General features: G+C 36.9%; 1 protein-coding gene across 8 annotated transcripts in view; it reads right to left on the bottom strand.

The window, feature by feature from the left end:
- LOC113441172 (kalirin-like) overlaps positions 1-23,695 on the bottom strand; it is a 76,793-nt gene extending 53,098 nt beyond the window's left edge. For 2 of the 8 annotated variants that reach the window (XM_026708021.2, XM_087920402.1), the window contains exon 1: positions 2,377-2,690. In XM_026708021.2, the coding sequence (XP_026563806.1) occupies positions 2,377-2,467 (91 nt within the window). In that variant the 5' untranslated portion in view covers positions 2,468-2,690. Of the gene's footprint in view, positions 1-2,376; positions 2,691-10,427; positions 10,675-23,574 lie in introns of those variants that run through there. The other 6 variants (XM_026708024.2, XM_026708023.2, XM_087920399.1 and 3 more) reach the window with 5 other exon arrangements.
- Positions 23,696-24,329: the final 634 nt, after the last annotated feature.

The raw sequence follows: 24,329 nt of genomic DNA on the forward strand, positions 1-24,329 counted from the left end.
ACGGGTATAAATTAATAAATTAATACGGCATATGGAAGTTTGTGTTGTGGCGGTTTTTCAAATTAGAAGTCTAAGAAGAAAATATTAAATGAATCAACCAGGGCAATAAGTTCCTCCCCAAAATGCTACCTAGCTCTAATCAAGCAAGGAGTACTATATGGAATATTCCAGAGGCTAATTCCTGGATCATTCAGCAGCCCTTTTCTTTACCTACAGAAACCATTACACAATTTAACTGCAAGTATCTATTACTCTCCCACCAGTTCCCTTCTTGGAATAAAGTAGCAGACACTCCCTTCCTCAGTTTCACTTATTTTAGAGAAGACCTGTCCTTGTAATGTAGGACAAATTGAGATTTTAGCACGTGTCTTTTTGTACGCTTGTTTTACCAAGACATGTTTTGCTACTATTGCTATTTCTTTACCATTTACTAATATACCAGCAAGGATTGTTCTGTTTTACTTCTTTTGGTAGATAATGGTTCAGTTTTACAAAATATTTTCAAATTTTGAACTGGGACTTGTAGAGTTTGCCAATTGATACTTCAAGATTTGGCCCAACAGTAAACTGCTATTGTTTTTTTTAGTTTCTTTTTAGTCATGTTTATATTTTATACCGATATACACGTTTATAGATGTAGTGGTTAAGGTTCTGGCCTAGAGACTGGGTTCTAGGCCTCCCTTAGGCATGAAAGTCATCTGGGTGACTTTGGGCCAGTCGCTCACAGCTTAGCCCAGGGGTGTCAAAATCATGGCCTGTGGGCCGGATGTGTCACCTGCTGGCCCCGTCCAGTTTAGCGAAGGGGGAAACAGTCCCGCTACATCCAGTGGTGGGATTCAAATTTTTTTACTACCGGTTCTGTGGGTGTGGCTTGGTGGGCGTCGCAGGGGAAGGATACTATAAAATCTCCAGCCATTTGCTGGTTCTCTGAACTACTCAGAATTTCTGCCACCGGTTCTCCAGAACTGGTTAGAACCTGCTGAATACCACCTCTGGCTAAATCATATGATGACACCGTGATGACACAAGTGTGACATCCCTAGCTTAGCCAATCTCCCAGAATAGTTGTTGAGCAGGCAAGAATATTAGGTATGTTCACAAACTTGAGTTGGCATAAAGTGGGATAAAAATTAATAACACCTTCCTCATTAAGTTATTAAGAGACCAACTGTATTAAATGCTGCATAAACATAAGTGACAATAATAAAAAAAATAAAGAAAAAATATCTATGCTGTATTTCTATGTGCCTATGGTGAAATGAAATGTGCCAGGCATTATACAGAACTACCTGGCACCATTCATATCTTATTATCTTATATAGTAATATAAAACTTTCGATACAAACTAACTTTCAGCATTTTTCAGGAATACTGAGAAAGTAGAGAAGCTTACTACTGCATATGTCAGCGGCCCCCAATCTTTTGGGTGCCAGGGACCGATTCCATGGACAGAGGTTTCTTTGCGGACCGGAGGAGGCATGGTTTTGTGTGCTGCCTGCATCCCATGGATGGGGCTTCACTTGTTTGCACGGCTCAATATTGGTCCATGGACCAGGGGTTGGGGACCCCTGGAATACATTATAGGTATCAACTGTCTTTTCAGCTTCAGGAGACATACAACTTTTATTTATACAGAGAGCTTTCTCCAAAATATTTTGAATCTGTAGATTTTTTAAAAAATAGGGGGGAAAATATATTTCTTAAGATTCTGTATTTCTAACTTTGTAAACCGGTTCATTTACAATGGCCCAACAAAGCCTTATTGTTTCTTGTGAAGTAACTATTTATTCTCCACTCCTAATTGTACTTTGTATTCTAGTTGTTTATATTACTTATTCCACAGTTGTGCTGACTAGAGAGCAACTATGCAATTTATATTTATTGGGTATCAGTATAGCATATTGTAAGAGCTCAGCCAACTGTAGCCGATTCAATCATCTACAGTTAAACAGATCATGGTTTAGCATGCTGGGTCTAGGAACAGGCTTAACAAAACATATAAAGAATGACAGCTACACATATTAAAGCAAATTATAATTAATGGTTTATCTGAAACCTATCCTGGCTCAATAAGCAGCTGTAAACCGTCTATATGTGATATAGACTGCCTCTCTCCAGGCAAAACCCATCCGAGGGGATTCACAAACAGAGAACCACTTAATAAATACAATATTAGTTCAGAAACAGTCAAAAGTCACAAACACAGCATCCTACTCAGCATCTTCTCCCTAATCTCTAAGGGGAATGAAAAACAAACCAACCCTAAACAACTCAGAGAGGGCAGCAACATGCTTGCTTTTACGAGAAAGTGAGTAACCTCTCTTCAAAACCACCTTCGGATTTAAAGGACCTCCTCGCCGTTTAGGAACTACTAACCTTTGCACCTTGGGAAACAGCAGCAACACTTAGCAAGAAACCAGCCCCGGCAAGACCTGCTGGCGTAGGTAGCTTGTTTCCCCTCCTTCATTCCGCCTGGGAGACAATCATGTCAAATCGAGCAAGTAGCCACGCAGTGCCCCCGGGTCATTCACGCGACTAATTCCGCAATATCTCACGGAGAGTGAAAGGGGAAGGGGAAAAAAAACAAAAAAAAAACTACCCCTCGAAAGGGAGGAGCTTTAGGACATGAGAGGCGGACTCACGGCCACAACCGCAGCTGGTGGTTATCTGCCCAAACTTGCAACAACGCGGGCTCTGAGCAACATTGTGCAATACCGCGACTGGGAGTAATACACGCCTATTGCGAAGCTGGTTTTTTTTTTTCTTTCTTTCTTCCTTCCCATGCCTAAAGTCCAAACGCTGCAGTGAATTCTTGTGGTTTAGAAAAAGGACAATTTACTGCCTCCAAACGTTGCAAAGTAATAATATAGGCAGCGTTCGCCTTCGGTTTGGATCCACCTAACTAAGCCGATTGTTTCAAGACCTTGCGATCAATCCCGTCAGAAGGGAACCTTTTGGAGGGATTTCTTGGGAAAGAAAGTAAAAGAAATCCACCCACCACCCGGGTACGTTTTCTGGCGAGATCGTGGTCAAGGAACTAATATTTGAAGCGCGTGGAACTAAGCATTGCAATTCAAAAATCTTTCAAAGGGAAATGTTTGAGGGGCGGGTTCTGCACTTGTAGTACAGAAAACCAAAAATGTCACATGAGAAATGTCCCCAACGTCCACACGTGGTAGAGAAGTTTCACCAGATATGTAACTGTTAAGGACGCAGGGGCGGGAGGGGGGAGGTGAAGGGAAAGCAGGCAACTCAAATCTAGAGTAAAGGTAAAAAGTAAAGGTTTCTCCCACTCAGTCGTGTCCGACTCTAGGGGGCGCAATTTATCTCCGTCTCCAAGTCGAGGGAGAATAGTTGGTAATAAATCCCATTCAAATCCTTTTCCAAAGGACCCGTCCTTCCCCCTCCTCCCCCCAATTTCCATATGTATATTATGGAAAATATTTAAAAATATTGGTGAGGCTAGAAAGCATTTCTTGGGAACAGCTGGCAGGAAGTTCACACATGGTGACCATGTATTTGTGGGATGATTGCCAGTGTTGTTTGAGCCAGCGGCCCAGTGTCTCTTAATGATTGCATAACTCCCTCAACCCTTTCAGTGATTCACTTAAAAACCGTGGTAAAAGCAGTTGTAAAATGGGGCATGGCTCATTTAACAACAGCCTTGCTTAGCAATGGACATTTTGATTGCAATTGTGGTCATAAGTTGCGGACTACCTGTAGTTCCTTCACTATTTCACTTTCAGTGAATCTAGTCTGTGAACTACAGGTGAAGGGTGTGACAGACATTTCTTAGTAATGTCTCCGCTTAGCATTTTAGAAGGAAAACTCGACCTTTGCTGTGATTCTTTGCCACTCCCTTCCTTATTTATACTCAGAGGTAGCTATTTTATCTATTTGAAGAATACCACAGGGAGCTGTTTGCTTTTCTTGGTTTGTTATGGTGTGATGTTTCTGGACCATAAATTCCTTTGGAATGTTCTTAATAAATGGCAGCATTACATTAAGATTGGTCATTGCTACATCTGACTCAGCACTGCATTTCTGACAACTCACAGAAATTACGTGAAAGCTTGCTTTGTCATAAAAAGAAATAGGGGAGAAAACCTTTAACTGTTTAAGCATGCATGCTAGGGGATTACACCTATTTAAGAGGAAGAATATCAAGTTAAGTCACGGTTTCTTTGCCCGATCATAATTAGCTGAGTTCCAAGATCACCCTATGCTGTAAACTATGAGTTATAAACCTACAATGGTTGGGTTTTCACAACACACTAAGCCAATTTACCATGCAATTTTAACTTAATGGGATACCTGAACCCAGTAAGCAGTTGATTGTTACTCAGTTAACACAATGACACCTACACTTTTGATCAAATGGAAGTAAATATGAAACATTAACATGTTAAAAAACATGAAAAATGAAGTTTGGCAAGGCACAATATTTTACTCTGGTGGTTTTGACTGGGTTGCTAATTTGTTGATAGAATTAGGACAGGTTAATATTCCTTTTGCATCATGCTACAATTGCCCATGATGATAGTTTACAGCCTATAAATCTCAAAAAAGAATATGTCCTACGAACAAAACAATTTTGGATCTTTCCCTTATCTAGTGCTCATCTGGATTTTGGTAGCCCACAGCTGGTAGCCTAGTCCTATTGATCTAATCTAATATATCTTCATTAACTTTTTGGTATAAGTAGTTTGCTAGTATTGTCTTTTGTTAGAGGCAAAAAGTAGTTGAATATTTCATGCATGGAGATTCATCAAATGACAACTGTTTAATTTTCTGATTCTTGCTAGTGACATATGATTCTGTATCAAAAGGAACAACACAACCGTATTCATCTGATGTAATTCACACACACCCGCCCCAATACCAAACCCATCATCCAGAGATGGTATTCAGCAGGTTCTGACCAGTTCTGGAGAACTGGTAGCAGAAATTTTGAGTAGTTTGGAGAACCGGCAAATACTATCTCTGACTGGAGATTTTACAATATCCTTCCCCTGCCATGCCTACCAAGCCATGCCCACAGAACTGGTAGTAAAAAAAATTGAATCGCACCACTGCCATCAGCTCACACATTTTCCTTTCTAACAAATGGGCTGTGCATTTTGGCCATTCCTCATCCTTTAATGACCAAATAGCTACCTGTTTTTTATTCCTATAGGTTGAAAGCAGCTAAGAATTACCTTCATTTGAACCAACCAGATCATGAAAACACAAATGCTATGTTGCTACTTCATTAAAATAAGATTATGAAAATGTGAAAAAAGTTCCAGTGGGACACCAAGCTCAAGCAAACTACTTTTTCTAATATGCAAATTGTCAGCATCTGTTTTGTCATGCCCTGTTTTGCACAAGAAAGGGAAGCATAATGCATTGTTGTTGAATATTGAGGAAGTGTACAGGTGGCAAAATTATCCTGGAAATATATAGGAAAGGCCAGTGGGTTTCTTGGATTGTAAACAACACTTTCAGTAAAGCTAGATGGTCATTTCTTGGGTCAGTGGAAAGATTCCAAATAACAAGTTTCCTCAGTAAATTATGGAGGGATAAGCAAAGCAAAACAAAACAAACCAACAACAACTAAGCAAGCAAGCTCATGCTACAGTATGTTAAACTTCAATGCAACATTTCCTGGAAAATATACTACTTACTGGCAGAGCAATCTAACCAAACCGGCTGTTTAATTTTGCAACAGACATATTGCTATAGTATTGAATTCACATGATGGTTTATGAGGAAAGCAGTGGTTATTTGAAAATAACAACTCTGATGTGAGGAAAGAGGTGGGATAAGCTGCTTCTGTAAGGGTGAGAAGTCCAATGTCTTTCCCTTAGTCAAAGCAGACATACAAAGCAGGGCATCTGTTTAAAAGGAAATGTCAGCAATTGCTTCTTTGTCTGCCTTTTTCTGCTTTTCCTCCAATATAACAATATGACAGGTCTCATCATCCTGCACCACCCTTTACTCTATAAACTCTACTTAAAAAGAACAAAATATCCTCACAATAGGCTTTCAATAGGTGTGTTCCTACAAAGTACCATTCTATCCACCAAACTTAACTTGAACGGCCGACAATGAAAACAAACAAAGCTACATTATAGCTTGAAGTATGGCCTACTTCACACAACACACTTAGATTTATTATGATTGCTTGCACAGTCAGCCAGATGTTTAGACTTTGATTTGGCCTTTTTTTTTTTTTTAGCAACCTATCAAGTCCTTCTCAAGAACCTGGGATAGGGAGATTTTTTTTCATGGTGTTGAAAGTATCACCATGGGATGTACGCTGTTCCATGGGAGACTGCCTTTTGCAATTGACTGATAGGGATTTTTGTCAGTGCCTGATGCATCCAAGCACCTATTACTATTGATACTATCTTTGCTTTCTTTTGCCATAGTTGTTCTATTTCTTTCTGAAGGTCTTTCTATTTTATATTTTTAACCCAATTCCTTCTCTTTTCTTCTGGTGTCTCCAGGTACTGCAATGTCCAATATGCAGACTTTTTTGTTTTTCTTCTCAGCAAATGTCAAATCTGTGGCACATGCTTGTCTGTTTGAATTCTAAAGTCCTAGAGCACTTTAGTATCTTTATTTCTTATCTTACTTTGTCTATTTTGTGGTCCCACCAGTTGTTGCTTTTGGAAAAGGTATTTCTTGCAGATATTCAAATGTTGCTACTTTGTTATGCCATTGTTTCTCATTAATCTGTTGATTGTCTTGCAGCAACTAACTAGATGATCACTATTTATTTGGTTTTTCTTTTATTAAAGTTAGTTGCACTCAATCATATGTTTAGACTGGGTTTGGCATTTTATCCTCCTATTGAGTCCTTCCCAAGGACCTGGGATAGAAAGATGTTGTTCTTTGATGGTGTTAAAGGTGTTGTCCGATGATGTAAGTTGTTCCAAATAAAGCTGCCTTTGCAATTGACTGATGGTGATTTTACCAATGGCGTTCAAGTGGTGCTCCAAATGTTTTGGGATTGTACCCAAGCTGCCTATCATTATTGATAAATTTACTTTCTTTTGCCACAGTCATTCTACATTTATTTGCAGAGCCTTGTATTTTGTGATCTTCTCCAGTTCTTTCTATTCTGCTGTCTCCAGGTATTGTTTTCTTATTTTTTTGGACTTAGCCATTGTAGTTTGCAACCATGGCTAAGATACTGAACCAGAATTAGGGAAACTTATCCACCTTTAGCTCTGGAAGTTCACTGGATGACTGAGCAAATGACTCTCTCAGCCCAACCTACTTCATGGACCATTATTCTAGACAAAAAAACAGAAGGGATGTCATATGTACTTGCCTTGAGCTCTTAGAAAGAGAAGAGAAAGATAAACATACAAAATAAAAATAACTAAGTGACTTTCTTCACCCAGCATCTAAATCTTAACATGGGTATCTTTGGTTTTGGCTAACCACCTTATCTGTCGCATATGAGCACATCATTGAGAAGAACCATGTTTACTGCAAAATAGTTAGGGTGCCTGCTGTAGAAGAAAGAAGGACCTTGAACAATGGAGAAGATTATTATAGAAGTTGAGAGCTACAAGGTGGGACATTAATCTAGACAATCCAATTTGCTGGTCAGTTTGGGGGTGCTAGGCAGGTCTTTCCCAGTACTATTGTGAGGCAAAATGGGTTTTTCAGCAGAGCTGAAGAAGTTCACTGTGAAGAAGATGGAATGCTGAGGTCATCAGCTGAGGTAGGTGGAAGGTTGGGGTTTCTCTAAATTGCAATTTCCTTGTAACAGCTGCCCTTGGGCTGTGCTATGAACCGATGAAGATGTTTCTATTCTCTGGTTTTATGAAATTGCATGGGTATTGCCTGGGGCAGGCAAGGAAGGTCAATTTAAATCTGATGGGATTAGGCAAAGAGAGGAACTGGTTTTGACCCCAGGCCATATCTAAAAGACAGGGGAGGGAGAAGGTTGCAGTCTCTTTTTGTTTGTTAAATTTATTTTCTCCAGGACAATAACATATCCCAGTTTGACTTCTAGTCAAGCAGAAGTATTGGTGTTTTTTCCCCCCAAATTATGTTGGTGGGGGGTGGGTTATCACAGAGGTGGTATTCAGCAGGTTCTGACCTGTTCTGGAGAACCGGTAGCAGAAATTTTGAGTAGTTTGGAGAACCAGCAAATACCACCTCTGACTGGAGTTTTTACAGTATCCTTCCCCTGCCATGCCCACCAAGCTATGCCCACAGAACTAGTAGTAAAAAAATTTGAATCCCACCACTGAGTTATCATAAGTAAAAATAGATAGCTCTGCTATAATTCTTCTTCCTGACAAACTAGGTTCATTCTTGTTTTATAATATGCAAAGATCTTTGTTTTGTCTGATGAAGCAGTCAGTCAGATGGGGTTAAAAGTGGGAGAGAGTTTGGACAATGTAATTGAAAAGTTTTTGAAGACCAGGACTTCTACTATTATTAAGATTGTTGGAAGCATTTGAAAGAGATGTTTCACAAAGTGTGAGAATACAATGAAACCGTTCTCTTCAGATTGTTAAAGCTGCTGCATTTTGAGCATGAGCTTTGCAACAGGTTGAGAAATACTTTTTCAAAGTTTTGCTCAGTTCGAAACATTATGCTATTGAATATTTCCCTTTTAAATAAATGTTTATTCATAATTTCATTGAATAACTATTACTGACAATTTCCTATCAGCATAAATCAAGAATGCCCTCTTGTGTGGAGAATGAAGAATAGCACATTAATCTGACTGAAAGTGGCATGGATTGGCAATCATGGACAGACTAAATCATCATCAGCAGATGGATTAGTAACTGGCTGACTCAGTGTGCAGTCCTTACTGGAGTTGCATCTACATGGAGGGAAGTATGCAGTGAAATACCTCAAGGTTCTGCCTTTATCAATAATTTAGATGAGGGGATAGAAGGGGAACTCATCAAATCTGCAGATGACAACAAGCTGGAGGGAATAGCCAATACTCCAGAAAGTAGGTTCAAATTACAAAAGGATCTTGACAGACTTGAACACTGGGCTCTATCTAAAAAAATGACATCCAATAATGAGAAAAGTAAGGTTTTACAATTAGGCAAGAAAATCCAAATGCACAGATGTAGAATAGGTGGTACTTGGCTCAGTAGTAATAACTGTGAGAAAGATATTGGAGTCCTAATGGACAACCACTTAAATATGAACTAACAATGTGCTGCAACCACCAAAAAAAGCCAACACTGACAGAGGGATAGAATCAAAACCACATGAAGTGTTAGTACCACTTTATAATGCCTTGATAAGACCATGCTTGGAATATCGTATCCACTTAAATATGAACTAACAATGTGCTGCAACCACCAAAAAAAGCCAACACTGACAGAGGGATAGAATCAAAACCACATGAAGTGTTAGTACCACTTTATAATGCCTTGATAAGACCATGCTTGGAATATCGTATCCAAGTTTGATTGCCATGATACAAAAAGGTGTTGAGACTCTAGAAAGAGTGCAGAGAAGAGCAATAAAGATGATTAGGTGACTGGAGACTAAAACATTTGACTGGTTGCAGGAAATGTGCAGGTTGTCTTGTCCTAAGAAGTGACACGATACAAGTGTTCCAATATTTGAAGGTCTGCCACAAAAAAGTGGGGGTCAAGCTATTCTCCAAAGCACCTGAAGGCTAACAAACAATGAATGGAAATTAATCAAGGGGAGAACAAACCTAGAAACAGTACAATTGAGCAGTGGAATGGTTTGCCTTCAGAAGTTATTGGTACTCCAACATTGGAGGGTTTTAGGAAGAGATTGGACAGTCATTTGTCTGAAATGGTAATGCAGTGGTTGGACAAGAAGTCCTCCATGGTCCCTTCCAACTCTGTTATTCTGTTAACTGCTATAATTTTTCTTGTGCTGAAGCATGAAGGATAGATGGATATAACTATTTTAAAGAGAACTCTTATTTGCAAGTTGATATATATCAAGTTAATTCAGATTTTTTTTTTGTTGGTTTTCACCATATTCATTTTTCTGCCAGATTCTTTTTCCAAGTCAAAAGCTGCTTTTCTTCTTCCTCACTTCCCTAACCTGCTTCCAGTTGCTTGCTTTTGAAATAGCTAATTCAAAATTCCAAATATTGTTATCCATTTTTTTAAAAAAAATCATGTTAATGATAATTACTATTTAAGATTTTCCTTTTGTCAATGTTGCAAGAACAAGCCAATCATTTCTATCCATAAAGAGAGAAGGTGGAATTATAATTGATATTAAGGTTGGCTGATTGGTGCAATGAAATCAGTTTCCCTGGCACAAACAAACATAACAAACACAGATTATCTTCTTCCCTTAGGCAGACAAAGGTGAAAAGATGAACAGACGCATCCAAATGTAGAGAACAATGATTATCAAAACATTTGACCTGACTGATGATATTTAATTCAGTTGATGCTTACCTTTTCCTGACGGGAAGAAGCAGTCCATTTCTACACTGCTCCGGGAATGGGAGATGCAGAGAGCACTGCTGGGAACCAGACCTTCTTGAGGTGGACTCCTTTCTGTGGTCCGTACCAGGCACCAGCCTGGTCGTTCACTTGGCCTTTCGAGTAACTCCACAGTCTGTCCCACCTGAATACTCAGTTCACTGCTGTGACTGGCAACATAGTCTTGCAGCACCACAGTTAGTTCACATCCTCCAGACAGCTATGATGAAAGAAGGAGAAAGTAAGAGGAGAAATAGACTACATTTGATTGAATATAACAATAACTTAATGAGGTGTGGTGGCCTAGCTGTTAAGATGCTGGTCTTGTCAACCAGAAGGTAGGCAGTTCGAGACCCAAGCATCATATGATGGGGTGAGCTTCTGTTCCTGCCTCACCATCTACCTACCTAACAATTTGAATGCAAGTAGATAAATAGGTACCAGTTCAGTGGGAAGGTAACTGTGTTCCATGTGACTTGACATATAGTCATATCATCCCATGACCATGGAAACTTTTTTACACAATCCCCAGCTAGGAAACGTTGATGAGCACCATCCCCTAGAGCAGGGATGTCAAACTCGCAACATGTCATCACGTGATGTATCACAACTTCCCCCCCTTTGCTAAACCAGGGTGGGCATGGCCAGCGTGTGACACATCTGGCTCACCAGGCTATGAGTTTGACACATAGGACTGTGGTCAAACTCACAGCTTGTGGGCCAGATGCGTCACATGCATTCTAACATGACTGGACAAGGAAAACCTTTTTAAAAACAATAGGTTATACTGAACCCTGATACCCAACCTCCTTGCTCACTTCTTTAAAAAAAATCTTAATTTGACTGTTTAGAGTAGGCATACACAAGCAACCATGTGTGTGGTGTGCCAGCCCTTTTTGAAATATTGTGGCCAAATGTCTCTGTTGCCAAGATAGCTATGCCACCAAGATTATGGAACCACTTCTGTGGCAAAATGCATGTTGACAAGTGTCCTCCAACACCTTAGCATTCACAAACAATGTCAGCTCCAACTGCTGTAGTCACACAGCTAGCTAACAAACAACTGATCAGTATGCCACCTGTTATTTGTAGTTTGTAATTATTTTTAATCTACCAGTCTGGCCCTTTCCCTATCTAGGAGTTGTGCAGGCCTGATTTAGAATTAGAACTAATTATGGGTTACACACCAAGTTGGATGTTATTTACTGCAGTTTTTCATATTCTTTGGCTTCTAAATCCTACTCGAATAGATCATTTGCTATTAACTATCAGTTATGGGCCAAATCAGAAGTAATGAGGAATTACTATCATTGAACACCACTCTGGGTGGAAAACTGAATACTGTTACTTCAAGAGATTTGAACATTCTGACTTTCATGTATCATTACTAACAAAAGTATTTCTTTTTCTCCTCTGCTAAATGCCACTTAAAGTATAGGTTGAACTATGACTCTAGCTCATTTGGATTCCAGCCAGATTAATTATACTGATATTCACCAAGCACAGGAAGTAGTTTCTAGCAGCTACAAGAAAATCCTTTGGATAATTGATTTTCATTATCACTGTGAGGCAGCACTACTAACCTCCATGAAAGAATCCCCAGCTTTCCCTTCAGTTCATTTCAACAAGCTGTTGAGTAGCAAACATGTTAACAACTAGTGTGAGTCAGAATCTCATGGTTTGCTCATGTTGAGGAAAAGAAAAAGGAGTTTTTTAACTGATTTATTCCAGTATTGTTGAAATTCTATGTTTCTATAGCAAATGATACCGTTTTAGATACCATTTTCACCTCTATCAGTGATTAATTACATTGACCATCAGGAGACACAGCATTACTGGTTTCGTCATTATTGGGAGTCATTAGATATGGGTAGCAGGGTGTTGTTTTAGGGAATTGAGCTCACATACATTTGCGTTTTAGATGACTATATATAGTGCATCAGCTTTAAGAACTATCCATGTCCTAACACTCAGCTGTTTCAGGAAGAGTTTTCTAGAGAGGGTTCTAATAGCTTCTATCAATAATTCTTCATTATGGGCTCATATAGTGCATATTATTAGTTATTTTGTACTAAATTTCCACATTCAATTGCTGAGAAGTTCTGTTTTCTTTATGCCTTGAAAGACAGAAAGAAGAGCTGTTACCAAGGCAACAATCAGACCGATGTGGCTTGAGCCCCACACCAAGAAACTAATTTGAGTAACAGTCTCAGACACACATACACACTACCAGTTCACACAAAGACAAAGGCAGGGGACAGGGAAAAGATATTCAGACTTGCAAAATTTTGTTACTATAGCTGTTAAAATAAAAGTTCCTGTCCTATATAGCATTAGTTTCTTAGTATGGTCTACTTTATATTGCTGGCAGCTTCAGATATGATTGGTTCACCATCACTAGCTGTGCTGGACATACACTGAATATGAGGGAATTTACTCTCAAGTAAGCACCATGTAAATGTATACCAGGCTACACTCTCAGTCCCTACAACTGCAACGTATTTATTTATTGATTATATTTATATGGCCACTCATCTCCTATAGGACAACTCTGGTGTACACACAGCCAAAAAATTCAATTTCAAAATATTTCAAAATATTTTAACATCATTATAAAAGGCTAAGAGAGCATTGAATTGTATACAGTGGAGCCATCTAATCAAATCAGCATTCCATTATGACTCTCCAGGTCTATGGACACAATCAAGTTTTAATGGCTGTCCATAAGGTTAGGAGAGATAGGGCCACTCTCGCATCAGGGAGAATTATGCTCCATAGGGTGAGTGCCAGAGCAGAACAGGCTCGCCTCCTGGTCCTCAGGGAAATCAGAAATTCAGGCAGTTCAAATGAGTATAAAGATTTATTGGAAACTTAAGCTGTCTACAAGAATCTGACTAACGATCAAGAGAAATGAGCAGAAGATAAGATAGAAATTCAAGGTGGGCTGGACTTAGACTTCTTGTGGGCGTGCAGGGATCGTAACCTCCCTCAGTCTCAGCCACGTTATCTCCTATAGTTCCTGTCAAATATAACTCCTTACAAACATGACTTGCGACATACCTCTTCTGCCAAACCTGAGGAAAGAGGTGGTCCCTCAAATAATTCAGCCCCATGCCACAAAGGGAATAAAGGTAAAAAAACCCAGCAACTTGAATTGTGCCCCATGTTATGAAGGCAAAGAAAACAAAAGTCTGTCTGCTAAGTGTGAATTTTTCATACACTTTAATAATTTTATGATAAAAGCACAGACTATGATGACATTGAAAAATTAACATTACATTAGTAAAATGTTCCTTGCCATATGCATATCCATTAACATTTATTCATTTTCCTTAACATCTTTTCCCCAGGGCAACTACATATCTGTGTTCAGTAAAGGGAGTCAATGTTACCATGTAACTGAGCAAAAGCAAACAAGAAAAAAAATGTGCAGAGCGATGGATATGATGGATAGGAAATATCACACGCTGCCAGTATTGTAAAATGTAATGAGTTTTCACGCTAACACTGAGATCAAATACTATAACAATGGACAACAACAATGGCATTTTAAAAAATAGGCTATGGCAGCTTTTCCCAACCTGAGTACTTTCTATGTGGGCTTCAACCTTCAGAATTTTCATAAAGGCCTAACTAGCTAGAAAATGGAAACCCATCTTTCTGGAACTTCTGAAAGGCTTAATAAAACAGGTGGAAGTGATAGAGCAGAGATTTTCTGTCAAATTTTCTACCCTTTTGTAAACATTCATTTAGTGACCATTGGAAGTTACAAAGGCAGTGCAAAAATGTGACTTTTAGCCTGTCCACTTATAACCGCTGCAGCATTCCCATGGTCACCTGATCAAAATCCGGTTGCTTGGCAACTGGCATCTATTCATGACAGTTGCATTGTCCTGTGGTCATATGATCATTATCTGTAATCTTCCCAGCTGCCTCCCAAACAAATAAAGTCTATGGAAGAAGCCAGATTCACTTAATGACTGCATGATTTGCTTAACAACTGCAGTGATTCACTTAACAACTGTGGGAAAAAGACTATAAAATGGGGCAGAACTCACTTAACAACTCTCTTGATTAATAACAGAAATTTTGAGCTCAAATTGTGGTCCTATGTTAAGTACTATCTATATTTATTTCTATAGCATGATTTCCCCTCATAAAAGTCAATTACCATTTTTGTCATGGCATTCATGTATGGAGTAAATTATCACAGCTTTTTAAAAAAGCTACTAGATTTTCATATATCCTGCAGTAAGTGAGACTAGAAAAATGGAATGTCTTTTGGCAGATCTGGATTCAAGGATAAGTCCAACTATAATAAATGCTGTTGTATTTAGTGTAAGCTATTGTGCTTGAAAATGCTTACTATTACCACTTAAAATAAATACAAAACATTATCCAATTACATCACAACTAGCCAAATAACTATGTCTGGTTAATATTAGCTTTTTCATGCTCTGTGTAAATATGTCCTGCATAAAAGTAATCTGTGGGAATGCTAAACAATATTGTGAAGATGGTTACATAAATAAATTTCCTTAACTAAGAACCATATTTCCTTTTTCACAAACCCAATGCAGTTTATTCTTCTATTTATCACTGAGAGAAAAAAATAGTGAGAAAACTTAGGTAAAGTATAAAATATACGAAAAATCTTATTCATTAAATATTGCCTAAATCTGTGCAAACAGTATTCCTAAATACTTAGGAAGGCAACTCTCCAATCGGTTTAAAACAAAGTATTTCCTGAATACCAGCAAAAACTTTCAATTTTTGTTAACACTGCCACTGTTATTTAGTAGGATCATAGAGAGAAATAGGAGACTAGGCCATCCACAAATGATAAAAAGACTATTCCATATCTAAACAAGAAGATCAGATCAGTATCTATTGAGAAAGATCATTATTTTCTATCTTTAGATGGGAGCAGGAAAAGCAAAAGAAACTTGTTCGTTGAACATTATGGGAGGACTGTTGAATGCCCTTTGATTTTCCTGCTCCCACTTGAGTGAAAGACCAAAAGTAAGACAAAAATTCTGGTTAAACAACACATAATAATTCTTAACCTGATTTTGTGGGATATGTTAATAAGAACTTTAGAGAAATTTGTTTTATTTATTTCAGAATATTAGTTAACATTTAAAAACATAACTCAAAGCAGGGGATAATGAAAAACAGTTTTACTTCAAATTAAAAATATCATATCCATTTTATCCTTGCTGATGTACAGTATAAATTTGGAAAAGCTGTCTATATGGCAGGAAGAAGTCAAAACATTGGGACATTTAGAGACCTACCTTATTTAGTGCAATATTAGATAGATAGATAGATAGATAGATGTAGATATTTAGTGTGTGTGGGTGCGTGCGTATGTATATGAAAAAAGGGAAGAAGGAGTATTTAGGTATGTTCATTGCCTTGAAATATTTATAAAAAAATATTTATAAAATAAATATATATTTTCTATGTCCTAAATTCCTCATTTCTGTTCCACATTCCTGACATGAGATAGGTGGATATTAACCAAATTAATATCATACATACATACAGACATTTGTAAAAACTAATAACTAAAAGGTACCTGGTGTTGGAACTAAGATGAAAGATATGATGATGTCAGGAAATTTGAGAGCCAGTTTGATTAGTGGTTGAGGCCCCAGGCTAGAAACCTGGGGACTGTGAGTTCTAGTTGTATCTTAGGCATGAAAGTTGGCTGGGTGACTTTGGGCCTAACCCACCTCACAGGGTGGTTGTTATGGGGAAAATGGCAGGAGGGAGGAATATTAGTATGGTCACTGCCTTGATTTATAAAAATAATACAGGTGGGATATAAATAAAGATAATATATTCTATTATGAGGAATATTACATCATACAAAGTTCCTACAGGGCAGCACATTCATGTATAATATTAGCTCTATTGTGTTGTGGCAGTTTTAGGAAATTCGATTTAGCTTTTAACACAGTAAGAATCCAAAATTCATCAGATTCTGGGTATTGATACCTATCTGTACCTAAAGCAAGGGAAACCTGGACCAGTAACAACTTTTATTAGACCAGCTTTCCAGAATTTCCATTATCCAAGATTTCTAAAGCATAACATATCATAATGAGAGAGGAAAAGAAATCAGAAGTTTTGCTGCTGTCAGAGAGAGGAGAAAACACCAGAGAAGAATGTTGATGTGTAATAAATCCAATGAGGAGACAGACATTAGGAAAGACTCAGCTAATAAGCATCTTTCAATGTACCAGATTGTTTAGACAGATTACAGTTCATCAGTAGCCCTTAATAGACCTTCACAGTTACATCCTGACGGCTGTGTTCTGGACTGATGTAGGCCATCTTTGTACACATGCATCTACTAGAGCAAATTTGGCATAAAATTAATTTCAGATACAGATTAGAAAGCTCATGTACATATCTCCTCAGAACAGCGCTATGCACTCTTGCTCAGAAAGGAACGTACTATTTCAGGATGTGTATTTTCACTCTCTCTCTGTGTTCTATTTTTCTACTTTAAAAAAAAAATCTTGTCTATTTTCCTGCACAGAAGAAAAAACAATAGAATAGCAGCAAGCAATTCAATTTTACCAAATTCCAAATTCCATGGCTTTAATGATGGTGGTATTTTCATAGGCTTGTCATATTACACCATGAATATCATGCATATTTACAATATTGCTGTGTTAATGATAATTATCAAAATGTGGCTGGTGGTATGATTTCAGAATTAATCAGATGCTAAATATTTAGTTATGCAGGCTCCAAATTTATAGATAGACCCTTATTCATTTTTATAGGGGATAAATAAACTGGATTTGTTTTTTTCCCAGGAGATAAAAGTGGATTTTGGCAGGCCAACTTCATATGAATCTCAAAAATATTACTGAAAAAATTAAATTGAAATAGGAACCTGATAGAATAGAACAGAATAGAATTCTTTATTGGCCAAGTGTGATTGGACACATAAGGAATTTGTCTTGGTGCAAATGCTTTCAGTATTCATAAAAGAAAAGATACATTCGTCAAGAGTCAAGAATGATTTGTCTGATATCATCACTAAATGAATAGCTATCATTGAATACAGATGGTAAGCATCCTTGAGCAAAGAAAAGTCAATTCTAAAGATTTAAAATAAATTCATATTGGATGAGTTCAAATTATTTTTTAGTGTATTCCTTCATTTAAAAATAAAAAAGCAGATATTTTTTGTGGAACTAGTTTTAGCCTTAATTTGAAGTGATTAAATTATACATAAACCAGATGGTTCTTAAAGACAGGTTTACTTTTGCTCCTTGGCAGAAATATCTTTCAATCTTTATCATTTTATGAGGTTATTCCCAATTTATTAATGTTATTAATTAATGTTATTTTGATGCAAAGAATGACTAAAGTAAGCTCACTTTATGGTTCATTGGAGTGACCTTATAAAGAAGTCTTAAAATAACAATTGTTGATGAATTTACTCAGAAAGAATGAAAAGTGTTTAATTTGCTAGTAATCACTAGGAAATATGAGTGAGTGCCTACTGATCTCGCTGGTTTTTAAAAAATCTAAACTATTTGCTGGGCCAGTGAATAATGAACATTTATCTCACCAGTCAGTTTCCTAAAATACATGGCAAAACATGCAAACATTCTGCAACTGTCAGCCATCAAAAGTGTTATGTGCAGAAACCGTGAGCTCCATTCAAATTTTGCTCTTATTAGCTGTTCAACATGATTAGATGGCTGGTAGGAAATGAACTGTTCTCAGATCCTGAGTTTTTGACATTCTGAAGAACGTTGATTCCTCTTCATTCACTGTAGTTATCACCTGAGACTACCTATTAGCTCTCACAACTTCCTTTTTACATTCTTTACATGCATTTAGAATTTAGATACTTTAATTTCAGCACCCCCCCTCTCTCTCATACACACACACACAAACACACGCACAGAGTACATCTCACTATCCAAAATTCTGAGTAGCTTACAATGCAGTAAATATAAATATACAAATATATACAAATATAAACTATATAGAACATATAACATATGTAGACATGTATAATATAGAACATAGATATGTAGATATGTATAACATAGAACATATGCTGTGAACAAGATATCCACCATTGTGTGCTATCAAAATAAAAAAATACAGCAACTTCTTATATACTATAGTAGTTTATTTTTGTATCACGTACAGACTTTCACTGAATCCTGAAACTAAGATGATCAGAACACAAGCCACAGAGATAAAGAACACAGTTAAAAAGTCAAAGCGAATAAGCGATTAATTTACAATCTAATTATTAGCTAGATGTTAAGAGGTTTTTCTCACGTGCAAGGAAAGTAAAAGTGAAGCAGAAGAAATTGTACTTGCACAGCGCACAGATCTATACCAGAAACTTCCATAAAGAAGATTAGTTAATCTTCTGTAGCAAAGTTGAAATTCCTTATTAATGTCAGCAAAATTATACCAGTCAAAATAAACTTAAATGATTGCTGATACCTAACAAAAAGTTATACTAAAACTAGTTTTTTCAAATTATCTTACCTGATTTTATCATATTATATCAACTCATGGAAAATGATTAATCCTTACTCTCCTGCTCTTGAACAGGTGTGTTCCAGACAAAATAATAAGTGTCTAGATGGCACTGTCAACTTGACGTCATTGTTACTGGGCTGACAAGATGTTTCCATGACAAATCTGAAATTGATCTATTATTTTGTTCATTACTAAGAACTTCTCAAAACTAGCTCTTTTTTCCATACTTTTATTCATGTCACACAAATACTAAATTGGCTGAGTGCCCAATGGGAAAATTAACTTCTTTTTTTCATGAGCTTTCGTAAAATAAACCACAGCTGTTGGATGATCTCTTATTTCAGGTTTTCATCCTGTCCCTGGTGGACCAACTCTCTGTGATCTACAAATCAATACATGTTCTAAAACTTGGCAATATCCTGATTGAATACCCCTTGGAAATGTTACCAATTTATTAACTCTTTGATGAATAATTAGCATAGCTAGCAAGCGGAGCTTATAATAGCCAAAAGATGTTTGAACTTTTTGTGATAGAGAGATTTCACAAGGATTATGAAAATATACACTTTATTAGGAGCATAATTTATGTTTTATAGCTGTGGATGACAAAAAGTGGATTAGAACAAGATTTTGGGTAGCTTTCACATTCTTCTATCTACCCCATCACAACTGCAGTTCTTCCCCTTGATATTTTTTTAAATCCCAGTAATAAGATGTTGGGTGCAGAATAATTTCATATAGCACTTGTAAAGTCAAATCAAACTAGACAGCACACTGAGAAGAAATGATCCCTCATTTTACAATATGTGCTTCATTTCTGTGAGGTTTATCTCTCTGAACTGTTGAACAACTCTGTGAACCATTGGTCTGGGATGGTACAAGGTCTCCTGCCTTGGGCAGGGGGTTGGACTAAAAGACCCCAGTGTCCCTTCCAGCTCTATGGTTCTATTATATTCTAATTGCTAGCTAAGGGGGAAAGGTATTTACTTGATACCACAAACCTATTAGGGACAGAGAGTTGAGACCTAAGTCTACGACATTTGAAGTATAAGAGTAAGGAATATACTTGGAATTGAAACTATCCCTAAACTGTCTTTTGATTAACCTCTGTTTTATATGGCCACCAACAATGACCAAAGCAAACTTAATCCTAACCAGATAAGATGAAAATGATGGGTAAGGGTACCTTCCATATCTTGTAGATTACAGCACCCACAAATGTTGATCATAATGCACAACTGTAAATCACAATCCAAATACTCTATTTGAAAGATACTGATGGTTACTATTTCCTGCTCATTGAACTACACTATGAAGGAATCAGAGTGAGACAGAATCACCTAAAAAGATGATGGAAAATCCCCCAAAAGGCAGCATAAAATCTATAAGCCTCCAGGCAGACTGTCATAATCATATACTTTCCTTGCTAGGTTACAGAATCCCACTAAATCTAAATATCAATTCCATTAGGTAGTAGTCTGACCACAGCAAAAGAAATATATATTTTCCCCCTACAAACTTCAAATACTACATTCCACACTAAAAACCAGTATCTACATTCCACCTGGAAAAGATGTATAGAAGTCCCGCGTTACTTCTGAAAGAGGAACACATATTATGCAGTAGCAGAGGGAATACATTATATAACATATTCTACTTTCAAGATACACACACACACACACACAGCATTTTTTCCAGTTATGCACTAGGATCTTTTGACCAAAAAGCAATATCACTGTTGACTCCAAAGATGTGTGTGTGTGTCTGTGTGTATGTGTGTGTGTGATATATATCTTTACTGATGCCATAAAACCATGTAGCTCCTTTTTAAGCATGTATAAATGATGGGCTTGAGAAAAAAACATACAACAATCTAAACTAAGGCTATATTAAGATTTCAGATTTACATTAAAATGTGTTAAATACCTTACAGGGGCTTCTAAATGTGAAACAGCCATGTGAACATTTTGCAACTGTACCATATGTGGTATCTCTCCTCACTTCTCCTGATTTGCAATAGGCTTACAAAACAAGCAACAAAATGAATTAAACCAACTGTATTTTTCAAACAACCAAGGAGTTTTACCTGCACATGTTCATCTAAATAAGGACAAATCTAAACAGAGATGTCACCTGTTCAACAGCAGAAGCTTTCCATCACTAATATTCTCAAATAAAACAAGGAGAAATACGGCAGATTAACTCTGTTAAAAGTGAATGCTTGTTTGCTTGTTAAACAACAATGTCCCTGTATCCACACATGCAAATTAATATTTTAAAATATACTATAAATCCCCCACTAAATAGTAGGATTTTACAGTGGGCTCAGATTAGATGAGTTCTACAAATCTTTATGTCATTCGAACTGAAGAAAAAGCCTTATCATTCTTATAGTTCCCAAGAAAACCCAGTCACTTCCATTGTCTTCATGCCCCAAAGTAAATTTCATAGGGCTTGGACTAGGTGATGGTACCAGTAAATACTTGGTTAATCCAAAGGTGTAAACCCTTGTAGGAAAGAAGAATGTCTATAATGAATGAATGGTCTGTCATTTTCTTTCTCTGAGGTTCTGTCACACAAAGGCAAATCATTCTAGATCAAAAAGCTATTTGGCCACGTTTTGGAATCATGTCTATCCCCAAAATATATCCTTATATCCGTTGTCTCAACATACTTGTATTCCCAATAATATACTAACAGCAGATTAATAGGCTGTCAGGAATCTAAATGCTGGCAAAACAGAAAGAAAACACAGAATAAGAGCAGCAATGTGGTAGATATTACTTTCCACATTCTTTAAATGTGTCTGAATACACACATATATTCTAATACATACATGTTGGTATAGTGCTTAAGGCATCAGACTAGAAATAACTTCTACTTTCACCTTAGGCAAACAAACAGCTGAGTGACCAAGGATCAGGTACTCTCTCTCAGCTCTAGGAGAAGCCCAATAAGGCAATGTTAAGCCACTGCTGAACTCTTGCCAAGATAATTGCATGGGCTTGTCCAGGTGGTTATCAGCACTCAACACTGACTCAAAAATGTGCATGCACAAAAAGACTCTCTCTGTGCGTTTAATGGATATTAGGGTACCTATAACACAAATTAGGTTTAAACCAGGAAATTCCTGCTTTGCAATTCAACCTTCATAGTATGATAATTTAAGAAGGAACAATCATATAAACAAATGCTAAATTGCTTTAAATAAATAAATATGCATGTTACCCATAACAAAACATTAAAAGAACAACAACCAAATATGCTTAGAATAAATTCAATATCATGGTCATTAGACGCTGATGCCACTGTTGCTTCTTACAACACGAGTTACTACATTATCATCTAATTCTACGTGATATGAGGAAAAAACTTGTTTTATCATTACTGATAACTGGAAATGCTAAATGTAGAAATGGCAATATTTCACTGTAATGTTCCCAAACGTTGATCACATAGATATTATAGTGTAAATTATTAGTTTTAGTTTTCATGTTAGCATATTAGTTTTATATGTTTCAATTCATTTGTTGGAGTTGTATTCTCATATGAATATGGGGATGCTGGATATGCATAACATATAAACCTTCATGAAACTAAACAAATCAAATAGAAAAGGAACTTCTAAACTCTAATTCTCTTCCAGTATACTCCTGTAAAAAAAAGACATAGAAGGTGAGGCTAGCTTTATTACCAGTGTGAAAGTGATAAATGACAGAATGAGAATTTATTAACATTACCCTTTAATCAGGGTCAACAATAGGAAAAGTTTGCATTATGCTGACTTCTAGCTACCAGACTACCCATACATTGCTATTATGTGTTTTGACCACTATGATCAGGGTTCTAGTTTTGAATTACCATTGCAAGAAAGCTGTCTTTCAAATGTAAAATAGCACTAAGAGTTATACTGTCCCCTAGTTAAAATCATATCAACAACTTCCTTTAATATTCCTATGTAAAATGACTGGATAGAGTGTAATAATGAAATATAACATTCCCATTTGATATTGTAACAATAACTATTACCAAACCACAATTCAAGACCATGATAATACATTAATTCACTTTAGTAAAGTTTCCACATATGTTCATATTTACAAAAAATCCAGTTTGCTTAGTAGCAGATAGATAATTTATTAAAGTTTTGTCCCCAGTGCTACTCTCTTATGATGAACAGGATAATTATGTGGATAACATGAAAAAGTACATTAACTTTTCTGTTCGTTTTCCAGACACACTTGACTGAATAATATAGGAGCAGCAACACAGAATTGCCTCTAAACCATTTTTTTGTAGGAATGCAAATGCTCCTGTAGTCTATTTTCACAAATGCCCTTTCTGTCAAAACACAAACAAACCTTCATATAGGAAGTTATCAATATAAACAAAATGAAATCTAGCTTTCTCAACAGAGAGAAAATAAACTATACCCCTCTCTCCTAGTCAAAGCAATGAATTGCCATGGTGTATTTTCTGACTGAGATTTAACAGCTATTTTAGTAGCTGACTATGTCATGAGTAAGATTTTTATCCAACATGAGATACAGTATGAAAAAAGAAAGGGGGTTCAGGTCATACTCACTTTCTTGATCTGCTTTGATTGCTTAAAACTGATCCATTTTAACATTTTGCTTCTTTGTTGGCAGCAGCTTCTTTGAACTGAAGGCAAAACTGAAAAGATTTCTATTTCTTTTCCTTTTCCTCTGCCACCTCTTCCTAGTCCGATTGCTTAAGGAAGTTTAATAGGTTTATTTTGTATTTTGCTATCATTTCTGAAGAAAGACTTTGTACCACCTCTGCCACTCCTGCGCTAGAAACTAGGGTTTCAGAGACAGCCACTCTGCTTACAGCAAGATCACATGTTCTACAGCATTATCTTGTGATTTGCAGATGCCATAGAAGCAATTGTTTGTAGTAGCAAATGCTCCACAAACATGACTTTGAACATCGTGGAGAGGATGCTTAAATGAAAAAGACATTTGAGGAGGATATTCATGTTTAATACAACTTTTTTTCAAGCCATCTGAGTGACAAGACACCAGGTAGCTAAGGATATTTGATGAATTCAAGCATCTGGACTGTTTCCAGTCTTTTCAATATCTGCACTAAACTAACACTAAAATAAATAGACTGGAAAACTGGCTGGGGGAAGCGGGGAACACCCTATATTCTATTAGATGTATCTTTATTTTTTAGGAATAAGTACACCTTTTTTTAATGCTGCAATACTGTCTATCATTTATTTGGATCTACCCCAAGTGGGAAAAAATATATCCCATGAACTTGCCTATGTCTCACCAGGAAGTTTACCTGACATTTTAGAATAAATGAGCAAAT

This window comes from Pseudonaja textilis, chromosome 1 (genome assembly GCF_049901715.1).
Source record: "Pseudonaja textilis isolate UNSWEBS1 chromosome 1, rPseTex1.2, whole genome shotgun sequence".
NCBI lineage: Eukaryota > Metazoa > Chordata > Lepidosauria > Squamata > Elapidae > Pseudonaja > Pseudonaja textilis.